General features: G+C 35.4%; 3 protein-coding genes across 3 annotated transcripts; 2 read left to right on the top strand and 1 right to left on the bottom strand. All coding sequences in view use genetic code 12, as the record gives it.

Moving 5' to 3' along the window:
* Nucleotides 1-560: 560 nt before the first annotated feature.
* LKH1_2 (serine threonine protein kinase CMGC group) lies at nt 561-3,044 on the bottom strand (the record flags this gene model as incomplete). The annotated part of the gene is made up of 1 exon (XM_001525442.2): nt 561-3,044. One exon carries the CDS (start codon nt 3,042-3,044, stop codon nt 561-563), a length of 2,484 nt encoding a protein of 827 aa, XP_001525492.2.
* A 7,069-nt stretch (nt 3,045-10,113) lies between these two features.
* On the top strand, nt 10,114-12,030 carry PVL30_002915 (uncharacterized protein; the record flags this gene model as incomplete). Its single annotated transcript, XM_001525441.2, has 1 exon — nt 10,114-12,030. One exon carries the CDS (start codon nt 10,114-10,116, stop codon nt 12,028-12,030), a length of 1,917 nt encoding a protein of 638 aa, XP_001525491.2.
* A 1,730-nt stretch (nt 12,031-13,760) lies between these two features.
* Nucleotides 13,761-15,740, top strand: PVL30_002914 (uncharacterized protein; the record flags this gene model as incomplete). The annotated part of the gene is made up of 1 exon (XM_001525440.2): nt 13,761-15,740. The coding sequence occupies one exon, from the start codon at nt 13,761-13,763 to the stop codon at nt 15,738-15,740; it is 1,980 nt and encodes a 659-aa protein (XP_001525490.2).
* Nucleotides 15,741-16,216: the final 476 nt, after the last annotated feature.

Raw genomic sequence — 16,216 nt, 5'->3', positions numbered from 1 at the left:
TTCTTCTTAATCTTCTTCTTCTTTTTCTTCTTCTTTCTCTTCTCTGGTAAAGTGTTTTATGAATTGTACTTGTATGAATATTGAGTCGATAATGAAAGAAGACAAAACGAATTAATTAATATAAACATTTATCAACAAAAGTTAAGTATAAAGTAAGAACAAAATTGTCTCAAGGATGTACACAACTAGAACGAACTGAATAGCAAAATCAACATCCGGAATTAAAAGATCAAAAAATCAAAAGATCAAAAACTCAAAAATTCAAAAAATCATAAAAGTTTTTGACAAAGAACTGAAAGCAAAAATGGTCAAAAAAGTTAAACATTCAACGTTCACAAAAAACTAAAAAATGAAAAAAAAATAATCAAAAAAAAAATTAACAAATCATCGTGATACCAATATCCATATTAGAAGGAAAAAAAAAAGGGGGGGGGGGGGTCGGGTCAAAGTAATTGCAAGTAGGGGGAGGGGGTGGGGAAGATATAAGCTAATAAGCGACCAAAGAAAGGGCACAGAGCTGAAAACGAGCAGCGAGTTGGGTCCAAAAAAAAAAGCTGATTTTAAATTGTCCCTTCATCTTGAATACCCAAATTGAACCATGGGTGATTCAATGCATCCAACGCCGTGATTCTATTGTCTGGGTTGATAATGAACAACTGTTTCAATAAATCAATAAAGAACCACCAAAACGTAAAGTTGCCGAAATTGATCAAATGTTTATTCCTCTCATAATTTTCATTTAGTGGATAGTCAAAATCAATATGAAGACCAATCCGAGAACTTATAAACAAGTCAATGCGCAGTAGCTCGTTCACCAGGTTAATGAATTTTTGAGGTGTGCTTATTGTGGGGAATCGTAATGTTAACGAGTTTTTCATTGTTTTTTCATTATCAAAAATCACATCTTCATCGGAATCGTTATTGTCATAATCTCCGTGGTGTGGGCGTTCTCCGGTCTCATCCTCACTCTCATTATTGTCTTTGCAATCACCTTGCTCTTCATCTTCATCTTCACCTTTATTATCATCATCATCATCATCATCGTCATCGTCATCGTCGTCGTCGGAGGTGGTAAATGACGAGGATGCAGTAGAAGACTTATTATACAACCCACCATGTTTAGTAGTTGGTGAATTTACAAAGTACTCATTTGTAAAGTACTCCAACCCGCATTCATTTTCCTTCATCTTGGATAATTTCACCATACTCTTATCAATCCTGTAGCCACAAATCTTTTCAATCATCGCGAGGTGTTCAAGGTTATCATGTGTCTTGAATAATGGGTCACCAATAACTAGTTCAACCAAGATACACCCAATAGACCACATGTCGCATGGGTAAGACCAACCAGTACCCAATACAATCTCAGGTGCACGGTAATGTCGCGTTGAGACAATCAGTGAGTGGTACTCATCGTTAAAAATGGCGCTTCCGAAATCAATAACTTGAATCAAAGGGTTTTTCAAGATCTTTGAGGTTTTTGGTATCTTCTTTGTAGCACTTGGTGCAAGGCTGTTGCTTTTGTTGCTGTTGTTATTATTATTAGTGCTGGAGGCGGTATTAGCGTTGCTAACGCCAATCTTTGTATATGCTGTCACCGTCGTAGAGCTGTAAAGTGCCTTTTTGACAAACGAGTCGTCATGGAGTAGGATATTTTCTGGTTTTAAATCCGTGTGGATCAAGTTTAGGTCATGTAGAAAAGTCACTGATCGTATAAGTTGCTTTGAGACTGCTTGAATATGACTTCCTGGGAATGGAATAAACCTGTTGTTTTCCAAGAAATCATAAAGTGAAATTTTTAGCAAATCAGTTACAATGCAAATGTGGCCTCTATAGTCAAAACATTCTCGAAGATGGATACAGTGGTTTTTATTAGCATTGTCGAATTTCTTTAATGTCGAAAGTATTCGCAACTCAATCTTGGCGGCATCGCGGTACTTCTGAATGTTTCTAATAATCTTGATGGCAACGTGCTCTCTATTGACTTTGTCGTAGCACTCTACAACTTTGCCAAATGTTCCTTGGCCCAATAGTTTAAGGATTACAAATCTATTGGCAAAATTGTCATTAATCTTTATGATGTAGTGTCCATTTTCATCGTCGCATGGTGGCAAGTTATTCTGGAATGGAATCACATTGGTCTTGATATTGCCCAATTTGGGTGTTTGCAAAATATAATTGTTTGGTAATTTGTTGTAGAAACATTTGACCTGTGGCAATTGCGGTAATGAGCTAGTTCTTTGTTTCTTTTTTGCCATTTTTGTGGTGAAGAATGTGCTATTGGAAGTGTTGCTGTCGTTTTCATTAGAGTCTACTGCATTGACATTAAACAATTTGTATGCAGCTGCTGCATCCAGGTTGATCAAGATCGAGTCGCTATTATTCCTGTTGCCCTTTTGCACCAAATCTTTTTCTTCAATGATAATGACATCGTCGTCTTCATCGTATATATTGCGGCCTTCGTCATCGTCGTCCAATACAAAAGTATTTGCCTCTTCAATACCATCACCTTCGTCAACAACTACATCATCATCATCATCATCATCATCATCATTGTTGATATTGATATTATTAGCATTGTTATTACCTTCACCGCCAATGAGTAACTCGTGTTCTTCAACCGATAAGAATGGGTTGTTGAATTTCGATTTCTTTGATTGCAAGTTGGTTGAGTATGTTGGGATGGGACCCAAGACATCTGAGTTAGGGTCTTCTTCAATAATGGTTGACGATGAATCGTCGTGCAAGGTTGGGAAATACAGGCTGTTTGGTTGGTAAGTTGACTGGTAGATCAGCAGATCAGCTTCTTGGTTACCAAAATATCTTTGACCATCCTGTTGCAGTCCATTCTGAACGTGTGGCTGTTGTTGATGCTGGTGCAGCTGGTGTTGCTGTTGCGAGTATTGGAATTGCAGCAATTGTTGGTGATGATCTGGCTCTTGGTACAATGTCGAACTACTATTGGTCATGCCATTTGCTTTGGCGTTGGCAAAGTTCTCACTGCTATAGCCTCTAGGTCTTTTTCTATTGCTTAACAAGGACATGGCAGATGACTATAAATCCCTCAAGTTCCTTAACGTTGTAGCTTGTATTTCGGATTCTTGGTATATTGTGGAATCAACTATTTTCTTTCTTGCTTTTTTTGCCCCTTTCCTCAATTTGATTATGTTGCTTTGACAAAGAAAAAAGCTAGCGTGGGTATGAGTATAGGTGTATGTTTGGGTGTTTCTGTTTCTGTTTCTGTTTCTATTTTTTAATTTTAATTTTTAGCTGGGCTATATAGTAGTAGAATGTAATATGCAGCTCTCAAAGTTAGAGTGTTGCTATATCAGTCTAATATCCAGCAAGTTGTTTCTTTGTTCCTTTTGAAAATGTGTGTTTTTATCACAAGTCTCAAAGGTAAAAGAAAACGAAAAGAGAAGAATAGGAAAAGGAAAAAACCCCAAAAAGAATTTTGAATTTTGAATTTTGAATTTTGAATTTGAAAACAAAAATGGTGATTCTTTGAAAAACCGTTTCAATGTATATGTACCTTGCGTTTTGTATGCCTGTTTCTCTGTTTCTCTGTTTCTATCTTTCCTTCTATCTCTTTATCTCAATTACTTGCGTTATCTCACAATCTTTCTCCCTCCGTGGGTGGGTGGTACAAAAATGTTGAAATTTTGTGTGAGCACCTGAAACTAAAAATATAAAATAAAAAATAAAAATAGAATGAAAAAAAGACGAGAGAGGAAGAGAGAGAGAGAGGAGACAAAGAGTCAGAGAGCAAAATAAACAAAATACTTACTAGACAAACAAACAAACTACACTGTGCAGCATGCAAAACTTATACTTGAAACAAGAGCAGTGCCAAAAACTCATACATTGACGAATACAATGTATTGGACAATTACTGAAAACCATTATTACAAACTACAGAGTGTATGATGGTTTTACTTCTCCCTAACAAAAGAAACAGAATAAATGTATGGGCATATATATCTGTGTGTTCAATGGGGAAAGACATGAATAACCTCTGTCTCTCTCTCTCTCTGCCTCTCTCTCTCTCTCTCTCCTTTCTACCCGCCCCACCCCCATCCCAGGAAAAAAAGGGGGTAGTGCACAAAGTTACAAAAATAATGATCACCACCACCCCCCTTTCTCCACTCCGTAATCTATCATCGTTATGTAAAATTTTTGTGTCATTTTAGTATGTATGTATGGATCCCTTTGTGGGTTGAGTGGTTCGAGTAGGTGCATGATTTTTTATATTAATTTTATTTTTGATGATTACGTATAATATTTTACTACCACTACCCACTACCCATTACTACTACCACAACAACAACAATAATCATTATTATTATTATTATTATTATTATTATTATTACCAAGATTGATATTATCACCACCACCATTATTGTTTCTCTTTCTTGGATGACACGAGGGTCCTGTCTTTCTTGATTGCTCAAGACGAGTGGTGGGTTTACTTCTAATGGCTACAAATCAGTTACATTGGAGAGCAGTTATTTTATACTGCAAAGATGACGAACAAATAATAAGAAATAAGAAATAAAATAAAAACTTGTCTCTCCTCCCACTTTGGGTCTGTCTGAGAAGACACGTGCTCCAAGTTGTAGCGTTGCTACTTTCAATGTTTAAGCTATATCGTACCACGAACAAGCAGAAATCTTACAGTGTCTATCATATACAGCATTGAAACAAAACTACAAATACCTTTTGTCAATTCAAAATCAATGGTTTGAACTTTTTCCTAATTCTTGTTCCTTTGCTTTTTTTTTTATTCTTTTCCCCTGTTTCTTGACGACATCGATACTTTTATCGGTCCCCCCCTCCTATTTGCATCGTGAAGCTTTTTACCACACACCATGAGTTAGCAAAGTAAATCAGAAAAACGTTTTACTATTTATCTTATACAAATATACAAATTGGTAGTTGATTTTGAGAAGATGAGAGTTCAAAAGAAATAGAAGAAGAAAAGTAGGTGAAGAAAAAGAAAAAGCCTTGATTCAACTTTTCCAAAAGGCGGAGAATTGATAAAGACCAAGCAATTCACTCTCCATTTGCTAATTGGTAAGTACATGTCGAGTATCCTTCCCTCGAATAGTTTAGTGTTTTTCATCTCCATTTCCATCTTTATATTCATTTTGGTACAGGTTCATTTTTCTATTTTATTTTTTTATTTTTATCCTTCTTTTTGTGTGTGTGTGAGTGAGAGTGTGTTTTATATGCTACACGTGACTCAGACAATGCAGACTTTTACGGTATTGCAGAGTAAAGCGAGAGAAGGAAAATAAAAAAACAAAACATTGAATAATTGCCAAAATTCGATCTGTATCCATTTTCCAAGTATAAGTAAACATTGCTTATTTCCACTAAACTCATACTAGAAACGATTATCCAGCCACAGATTGATATTCAAATTGCTACATTTCATTCTATTGATCTTGGGAACATAATGATACCTTAATGACAAAAAAAAACACACACACACAAACACACAAACACACACACAAACAAACAAACAACATGTAACAAGCACAAAGCCGTGCTCTTTCTCCCTCTTTCTCAATCTTTCTGACTTTTCTTATTTTATTTTTCTCTTAGCACATTGATGTTGCATTGGATTTAAATCTATTACACTTGTGAGTTCCTTTACCTTTTAATTTTATTCAAACATACTGAAACTCAAAATGATTGAAAGGCAAATACTTTGAATCAATCTTGAATTTTTACTTGTTTATGAAGTACCCTTGCTGTTCCTTCAAACCTCCCTCTCTCTCTCTTTCTCTTTTCCCACTTATACTCAACACACAAGCTATATATATATATAAAAATTAAAAGAAACAACGAAAAAAGAAACAAAAAAATAGAACAGAACATATATATGGAGTAACATCTACAACTCCCATGGCTAAATCAACTAATCGGAGAATGAACCCAGTATGGAAAACTGATCAAAACAAAAAACAAAAAACAAAAAAACCAATTTATTGACTGAGTAAAAAACCAGGCTATAAGACGGGGAAAGCACCGGATTTATAAACTTCTATGCACAAACGCTTCCATCAATGTTACATAAACTATTTTTGTTCATAAAAATTGTTTGCCACATCCTTTTTGCGCATCCTTTTTGTTAGTTCAAACCCACATACCCACCCACCCACACACAAACACTTCGATAGACACTTTTCTCTACCGCCATTGCTCCTAGCATTTTACCACTAACAATCCAGTTGTGACCTGCAATAACTTGCAACAAGGTTTTTGGACATTACTCATTTATTATTTGAAAAAATATAGAGTATCTGCAAAACTTTTCCCTGAACAAAGTTGCTTCCCCCTTCCTCTAGGACCAAAGAAAAATAAACCAAACACAAAACAAAAAGCAAAAAGCCAAAAAAATAGAATAAAAAGTAAACGCCTGAGAGGAAAAGAAAAAAAGAACAAGTCTTTATTTCACTAATTTCTTCCCCCCTAAATCAGACTCTAAAAAGCATCCCTCTGCCGTTCGTACCAAATAGGATAGGACAAGTGACAATAAATAAATAAATCAATTGACCAGCTTTGTTTTTCTTAACCAATATTTATAGGAAACGTTCCTGGTATATATTAGATTTAAAATATTAAAAACCTCTTGTTCTTTACTTCCACATATTTTTTTTCCCACAATACTTGCATATTTGCATATTTGCATATTAACTTTATTGCGTTTATGCGTTTTGGCGATTTTGCGATTTTGCGGTTTTGCAATTTTGCGTTTTTCCGTTTAGTCTTTATTCCAACTGAAATTGGCCCACTAAATCCGAGCTTGGCATAGACTACAAAGGCAAATCCTTTTGACACTTTGTTCCAGTGTAATCTTTTCAATCTCCACTTATTGTTACATTTTCTATTTTTTTATATTCAATTTCATTATAATTTCTCATTTTCAGTTTCATATTTATTTTGTGGCTTCTTTTCTTTCCTTGTGGTTTGGTATTTTAACATTTTCTATTATGAAATTTTTAATTCTTTTAGAATTTTGTTTTTCCAAAACATAACCATTCAAATCCAATTTAGACACTGATATTCTTCTTTACCTCTCTTCACCTCTTTACCTCTCTTCACCTCTTTTTACTTCTTTTCCTCCCTATTTCCCAGTACAAATATTTTTGTTTTCTCTCAGATTTTAGACGTTGCATAATATTGTTGATCATTGCAATGGACATGAACGATCCGGAGAGGAAGTGCAATATAGTCCCATGCTAAATAATAAAAAAAGCTCAATATCATTGAAACAAAGTGTAAACAACATATGGTGTTTGCTACTTTATCGTCATTCCACATGTATGTCTTTTGACCTTATTGTCAAGAATTATTCTTTTTTGTTTGTATTTTTTGTTCTTACAGGTTCTTCCTTTTTGTTTTTCTTTGCTATTATTATTATTATTCTTGAGAAAATTGCAACCTCCTCGACTAACAAGATTTCTGAAAAGTTATCACAGCATATGCACAGCTTATCACGTATTCCACACTCTATGCACCTCTTTTTCAACTTTAACCTTTTTGTTTTCTTTTTTTCTTTTGCTTTTTTATCTTGTCCTTCACAATCTTCTTTTTATTACCCATACCCGCCTCATAAAGACAAAGAACAAGTAAAGTGCTAATACCGTCAACTTTAAAATCTTTGCCACTTAAACAATAACGAAAAAAAAATAATGAATGGTCTTTTCGTGGACTATTTCTTTTATCAACAAAGGGGTATGTCCAGTGAACGCTTATTGGATATTTATATTGTGTTTTGCTCATTGTTTGGGAACCTTTCCGCAAAACTAGAAACTGTACAAAAAGGGGACAAAAAGAATGATATCGAAAATGAAAACAATTTATATGATTGGTTAGCGTTCAAACCAATCATAACAAGTATTTAAAACTTTGCCTTTTTATTGTCAACAACAGCAACAGCAACAGCATTTGACAATAAAAAAGGAAAATTAGCCATTAAAACCAGCGCATCTAACGACTTGTGGAAAAGTAACTTTTCTTGAGTCTAAAGAAGTCGCCACAAACAAGGCTCAAGTGTTCGTGCCTCCCAACAACCATCCACCGCCTGCTTCATCTTATTTTTTTATCTTCTTTTTCATAATCTTTATCATCATCTTATTCTCCACCTCCTTAACCAACTATTTTCTTTTAACTTTATCTGTTGCTCTTGTGTTAGTTCTAGTTGAAATTCAGAATTCACTATTCAAAGAAACACACTAAACTTTATTTGCATTGATACCAAAACAATTTCTTTGTGCAATATATTGTAGAATCCCCAACACTAATCATTTAGCTATTATTATGCTCATCACCATACTTATTTTCACATTTCATATGACAATTGTTTTTTTTTCATCTTTTTCTTTTCTACCTTTTAACCTTTTCACCTTTTCACCTTTTCATCTTTTCATCTTTTCACTTTTTCACTTTTTTTTGCTCTTTATTTCCTGTAGTTTCAAACTTATAAGCTTTTTTTTGTACTTGTCATTCCCAGTTATTTTAGCAAACAGCAAAATAGAACATCGTCTAGTCCAATCAATCATAAAGCTTGTCCATTGCGAGAAGAAAAGAATAGAACCATTCAAACAAGCCACTAGAGTTCCTTTATTGGTCCCCATTAAAGCAAAAACATGAAACAAAACAAAATGAAACCAAAAAAAAGATAAGGAAAACAAAAAAAAAACAGAAAAGATTGCAATCTGTCGATTAATTTTTGTTGGAAATAGTGCAGTAGATCTTGGAAGATAGTTCACGAAGTTATCATTTTGTACTACCTTATTGAAAAGGTTGGAAGTAACAAAATTCTATTGAATTGTGTTTATTGTCTTTTCAAGCTCAGGCGGTAATGCTTGTGCTTTGTGTAGCAACAAAACTGTATGAGCCCGGTAAGTATCACTCTGACTTCAAGATTAATAAATTGGACGCAATATTGGTTTCTGCTTTGATAATTGTTGTTTTGGCTTCTTTGGTTACCATAGTTTCTTTACCTCCTTTTGGTGAGACCACCCTCCTCCTTTAAAACTCTAAACACAAATCGAGACAAAGGGAAAGACAAACAATAGGCATGCATTCGAATCTGCTTGGGCTGTGTCCAGCATACTTCCACCACCATACCTCGTATTTGACATAGAATTAAAGTCACAGAAACCTAACGATACCCATCCATCTTTGTACTTCTTGCTTCCTACTCTTGCTCTTGCTTTTTCTTTTTGTTCTTGTTGTTTGTTCTGGTTAAAAATCCGGATTTAAATTTGGCTTCCTTTCTCTTTTTTAGTTTTCATTTTTAATTTTTAATTTTTATTTTTAATTTCATTCTTTCTTTTTCAAGTATTCCCGATCACACAGAATTTAGTTCTAATTCTTTTTTATATTTTTTTTCACGCAGCTCTAAAACAAAATTTAGACGTGAGTTGCATAAGAGTTGTCCATGGCAAAGCAACAAAGGAAAACAGTTGACTTTGGGCTAATGGTGGCTACTCACTCACCAAACAAGGATCCCTCAATAAATATTAATTAATCATTAGCATAACAGTGACTGTCTTTCTGTTTCATCAAATTTACCACACACTTTTCCAGTTATTACATGTTTTTACTTTCCAAGTTGGTGCATCAGAAATATTTGAATTTTTTGTTCAATCATTCTGCTACATAACTTGCTTCTTTCTCCAGCTCCTTCGTCATAGAGTCAAACATTGTTTTGCTTTGTTTCCTACCATTCTCCTCCCTCCCCTTCCATTCCTTTTGTGTGTGATTTGAAATCTTCAAAGGCTCGGTAAGATTTGTTGTTGATATAAAGAATCAATCTAAGCTCCTTCCACTTGGATTTTTTTTTATAAAAAAATACAACCAGAAACAGCACAAGGTGTCATCTTGTAATATTCCAGAAAGTTCAACATTCATTATTAAGTTTTGAGCGTCTCGATCGTTGAGGAATTAGATCATAACAAGAGCGAAATAAGTTAACAATCAAACCTATCTAATCTGTTGTTTGTTTGTTTGTTTGTTTGTTTGTTATTATTTCGTTTGTTTGTTTCAAAACATTTATTCAAAGTGTTGTTGTTATCTTCGTTTCCATTGGCTCCGTATATGCGCGAAAGCGGTAGTCAACGAAATCTTGAATCCACTTCTGTTGGAGGAACCGATGCAAATAGAAACCAATCAAAAAGAACTGTATTGCCATCGATTCGTCAATTGACGGAAACAACGACAGAGCAATATCGACAACACCGACAACAGCAACACCAGCATCAACACCAGCAACAACTGCAGCAACAACCTTTGCCAAATGACATACAACTTAATGCATATTCTCAGAGTCAGCAACGGCAACGGCAGCTCGATTTTCAACATGAAAACTATAGAAATGCAGTAACATCTGCTCCTGGCTCATTAGCTTCACAAAAAAATTCTGAATTGAATAGATCTTCCATGATCAAGCAACGGTTACCCAAGAGATTTTTTTGCAAAACATGCAACCAGGGATTTACAAGGAAACACAACATGGTTAGTCATGAATTGATTCATTCATCACTGAAACCGCATATTTGCACCGTTTGCAATTTGAAATTTCGGAGAATCCATGATCTAAAGAGACATGAGAAACTACATACTGGAGAAAGGCCGTACTCTTGTGATCGCTGTTCAAAAACATTTGCAAGACCAGATGCGTTGACGAGACATCAAAACTCAGCCAACGCATGTACCCGTCTGGATAGAGCAACGTCATTCATTGCAGGTGATAATGATGATAATGATAATGATGATAATAATAATAATAATAATAATGATGATGATGATAATGATCATGATGATGCTCTGGGCACTGTTTCCTCTTCTGATAATGCATCTTTATTTAGTGGAAACGCACTGGCTAGTAAGACGAGAAAGAGTGGTAAAGGTGGTAGGTCGCAATCAACATCAATCTCAACCGGCTCTTCCAATCATTTTGATTCCGAATACAAAGTACCACCTTTCAAGCCATTTGGAGTGCCAGTGGAAAAGCTCAGGTCGAATGCAACGTCGTCTATGGTTGCTGATAATTCAAACTCGATTATTCTGAATCGACTTCCCGCGATTTCTGTTGTTCATAATGCGGCGTCAACAGCCATGAGTGGTGATTATCCGATACTACCGCATCCATTTCAGCCATTTGCAGAGAGGGATCTGGATGATCAACCTAATCGACATACTCCGTTTGCTCGTTCTAGACTTCCGTTGTTACCAATGCGGAACGCTAGTGATAACCTTAATGGTGAAAGGATAACACAAGTTTTTCCTCAACCAATTGCGAATCAATATCAAAGAATTACATCTGCACCACCTTACGCTGCTACAATGCATGATTCACACCAAATGGTTCCTACGTATAGCCAACCTACAAAATGTATAGCAGGACCCGGGCAAGGTGTAAGATTGGTGCGTACAACAGCAAGCGAGTTGCAACTAGGGTCCAACCCTTGTTTTGATCTGGTTCAAGCTCAGTTGCATGCTGGGCATCCAACCTCACAAACCACTAACCTGGTTCCGTATTCACAGCATCAGCACCATCATCAGCATCATCAGCATCATCAGCAGGTACAGCAGTTACAGCAGGTACAGCAACAGCAACCGATACAACAGCAGCAGGTTCAGATACCTTTAGAACCACAACATAAAGGACACGCACCGACTGGCAATATTTTGCATCCGACAGCTGACCACCATTTTGTACAAGGGCCTACAACTTTGCAGCACAGGAGCCACGTGGACAATATACCGAATCAACATGTTCACTTTGAAATGCAGAAAAACGGGGTGCTGAGCACAAATAGCAATACAAAAAGTGGTAATGTGATGGGTTCTAATGAGGGACACTTTCCAGTACAAGAGCGATTTATTTCATTGTCTGAATACCAAAATTTAGTCCAGTACACTCATTCGCTTGAAAGTGATCTAACACGTCTACACCTGCAATTAGCAAAATTGAAAGATGGTCGGAAAGAAGATATGCTGAAACGTACGTGAATCTTGTAAGCAAAAGACTATTTTTAGAAAAGTTCAATATAGTTAAAAATAGCGAAAAAAAATAAAGACAGAAACAGAAACAGAAACAGAAAAAACAGAAATAAAAATAAAAATTAAAATCAAAGGGAAGATATCCAAAAGAAAAATGACGACTAGAGTATTTGATAAATAGCAGTAATGATGCATCGATCCGATGTCGGTTATTCCTGTGTAGTAAGTGTTTTTGTGTTTGTGTACCATAAACACTAACGTCGTAACTATGACACAAAACCGTAGAGCCTAAGGGGGAAAAAGGAGGGGTGGGAAAGTGCGAAGAATGAAATGTCTTTCTCCCTTTTATTTTTTTTTATTTTTTTTATTTTTTTTTCGCTGTCTTAATTCTTTATCTTATCGCTTATCAGTTGATGTACACAATCCAAGGGCGGGGGGGGGTCAGGGAGCGTAAACAGAGATAGAGACAGAGGCACGGATTATATGTATGGGTATAGGTAGGAAACAAATATTCAGTGTAAAATATTCACCACATTTTCAATTCCTTTACAGTGCACTAAAGTCTACACCACAAGGACCCTAACTAGATCTCTTTGCTACAAGAAATTGCCTTTCTTTTTGTTCTTTTTGTTCTTTTTGTTCTTTTTCTTCATTTTTTTGCTTTCGTAAAAGGCTTCTCAAAGTTATCTGTATTGTGATTCAAAAGTTGTTAAGAATCATCTGTATTCGCCACTACAGAATGCAAGAAAATTAAACATGGTTTAAGAAATTGGGGAGGAAAAGCAACATTTGCTGTTGCTTCTTTTTGCCCTCTTTTCTTCCATTTCTTTCCTTAAAATAAAAATACCTCAAAGCTTGAAAAAGTCTCATCTTTTTATTGTTACCTCGCCTCCCTTTCAATAATGATCTTAAACAAGAAACCCACACCATGTTTTCAACAAATGATATCTGAATATACCTTTTACAACTAACATTGAACAATTTAACACTTGTTTAAGAAGAGAAAAAAAAGGAAGATAAAAAGGGAGAAATAATCACACAAACAAACCAAAAGAAAAAAAAAAGAAGACTTATGAACCACATTATATTCAAATTTCCCTTTAGCGTTTACTTCTTGTTTCAGCTTCACCTTTGCTCACTACAACATCACTACAGCATGGATATAACGTTGGTGTGTTTTCATTTTGAATACAAAAAACACATAAGCATTACTGCTCACTTAATTGTGTAAAGACCTATTTTTTGTTTTCTGTTTATGTAACCTCTATTCGTCTTTCGTTCAGCTCCTCCGTTCCCCTTCGCCCACTTCACCCTCATGACCGCTCTGTCTTCCTTGTTACCATTCCTCTTGCCCTAATTTTTTGATTGTTTTTTTTTTCTTTTTGGTATAATTACTTTGTATACATTTTTTTTTTGCCTCTAATTCTACCACTTGCCCCCCCCCCCCATTCGTTGTTCCCCTTTGTTTCTCTATCTATCCCTATTTTTTTTTTACTATTTTAATTTCTAACTAATAAAACTGATTACAGGAAATTAGTTGCATGAAATACGTAATACATAAAATAGCTCACTAATAAGTATTAAATAATAAATAAAAATTAAAAAGAAAAAATTATATATCTTAGAAAATAGAAGGAAAAACTTTTAGATAACCAATTACTCTTTACCTTTGCTAACCTTGATTTCTTATCTCAATAAATTCAATCTTTTAGCATTGATAAACTACATTTTAGTAAGTAATGTCAAAGGCAATTCAAACAGAGAGAAATACGTCAGCAGATGCACCAAGAGCATCTGTGGCGTTGACCAATAATAATAATAAATTAGTTGGAGCAGGTCACGGTCAAGGTCACGGTCACGGTCACGTTTTAGGGGCGAGTGCGGATGAGGACTGGTCAGTTATCTCGTCCTCGTCCGACTTTGATGATGATAGATCAACCACTAGCTCCACTGCACAATACCTTCTCATCAACGATACTGGCAGTTATGGTTCAGATGTTGACAATAGCACTGCTTTTAAAATTCCTAAAATCATTGACGGAGTCAATTACGCAAATCTGAAAGAAAGTGAGGAAAAAAGTAAGGTACGTGGTGGGAATGGAGGTTCTGGTGGTGCTGTTGGAAGTAGTAGTGTTGGTAACTCCAATCACGAGTCCTCCTCAATTTCTCCATCAACAGCATCATCCAACTTAAACCTGGACTCTGTAATCAGTGAAGAATCAACTCCCTCGGCTGATGTTGGTTCCAAGATCAAATTCTTTGAGAACTTGAACCATTTTAATGCGTCTATGATGAAAAAGTCAAGCGATTTTTATACAAACTATGCAAAGGCCAAAGTTGAACAATTGAATCAATATATAAGCGAGCAGAGCTCCTTTCATGATAAGGAAAAGAATGGAAGACCAGCACAAAGAAATAGTGTTGGTACAGAAGACTTGGAGGACACTATTGAATTGGACTCTAAAAACCGTTTGAGTTTATCAAATGCCAGTGATAAAGATTACAAGACTGGTACACCAAACATCGCCACTAACACCACACTTGGTATCAATGATAATGGTATTGGTAATGGTAAAGATGATAATGATGATAATGGTAAAGATGATAATGATGATAATGATCTGGATCAGTTAATCCAGTTTTTATTGGATAATCCACATTATGCTGATAACTTTGGTAAACAAGATGAGGCAAGAGACAGAGAAAAAATGTTGAAAAAGGAAGAATTGACAAGAACAAGAAAGCAACAGCAAACTAAGAATAAAAGATTTGCCAACAATGAGTATTTCCGCACCCCTTATTTGTCATTCTTGTCAATATGTCTTGTCATAATCTGCTTAACATTTGCAGCAAGTGGTTTAACATACTATTATATTCAGTGCTTCTCGGCAAAAAAACCTTTATCCACCTTTGATAAACTTGTTGATCTTTTCGATAGCATCATTTACGAAAATAATATTGATAATACCAACTGTAAAGGGTTCTGGACATTTGGCAACAAAAAAGTAAAGGTCAACAAGTTTGTAAAACATACCAATGCTTTGAAAAGTGCTTTGGAAAGTGCATTGTCACAGAACATTAACAATCATGAATTGGTCAAATCTTTGAACAAGAGATACAAATTTATTACCGCTCTGGTTGCAAAAGCATGGAATGAAGGAAAAGTATATGCGCTTTCGGTAGATCATGTATTGAAATTTTGGTCTATAAATCCCCATCTTGGCTTTGCAAAAGCTGCTTCAAAAGTAACAAAAGCTGTAACAGGTAATTTTACAAAAGCGAGGATAGTTTCCCATGAATGGATGAAAATGGGAGCAAAAAATATACAAACCTTGGCATACATTACCAAGGTTCAAACCAAAAACATACAAGATTTTGTTGATCTGTCGCTTTTCCCAAAAGCAACGGCTTTGCTGAAAGCCGCATTCAATGTTTTAAAGGATCAAAAGGATCCTGCAAAGCGATGGCTTAAAATCGCTAGTCTTGCTAGTGCCAAATTGCTGAAGGCTGTTGTTGTAAAACTGAATGCAGCTTATAACTCAATATCAACAATCTATGCCACCCAAGTGCCAAGAATCAAGGCCGGAGTACGGTTGCTGTCCATCAAGATTTACAAACACGTTCCTGAGATTAAGCTGGCTTTATCGCAGTTGATAACCCCATTCTGGAGACAGCAAACCACTACTTCTGATATAATTGTTAGGCAAATGCCAAGTTGAGCTGTTCCAATATTTACCTGCCCACGGATAGTTTGATAAGAGGAAGGGAGAACAAGGGAGTGCAGGGAGTACGGGATAAGGGATAAGGGAAAGAAAGAGAAGGAGAAGAAATTCAATTCGTGTACACTAGAATGATGGCAAAGTACCAACACTTGTTCTTTTAAGAGTTGCTTCTTATCGTCGTTCCACATACTTTATATTCACACCCATATACAATTTTGTTTTGTTAACGAGATTGTTTGTGTGTGTGTTTGTTTGTTTGTTTGTTTGTTTTTTGATTTCTATGTGTTAGTTTTTAATACTTTATTTCATACTATACTAAAAATTACAATTGTTTTGGTATTTACTTTATATCTATTGATCAAATTTCGAGAAGGTAAGAATGTAAAGTTGAAAATTGCTTAATTCAGAGAGAATTTTTACAAACGATAAGTGATGCCAAAGTATAGACATAGAAACGCTCGTGCTTTTTTTTT

The sequence above is a fragment of the Lodderomyces elongisporus genome, chromosome 3 (genome assembly GCF_030384665.1).
Source record: "Lodderomyces elongisporus chromosome 3, complete sequence".
NCBI lineage: Eukaryota > Fungi > Ascomycota > Pichiomycetes > Serinales > Debaryomycetaceae > Lodderomyces > Lodderomyces elongisporus.
The sequence above is the reverse complement of the archived record's forward strand: the minus strand, read 5'-3'. Positions and strand labels throughout refer to the sequence as shown.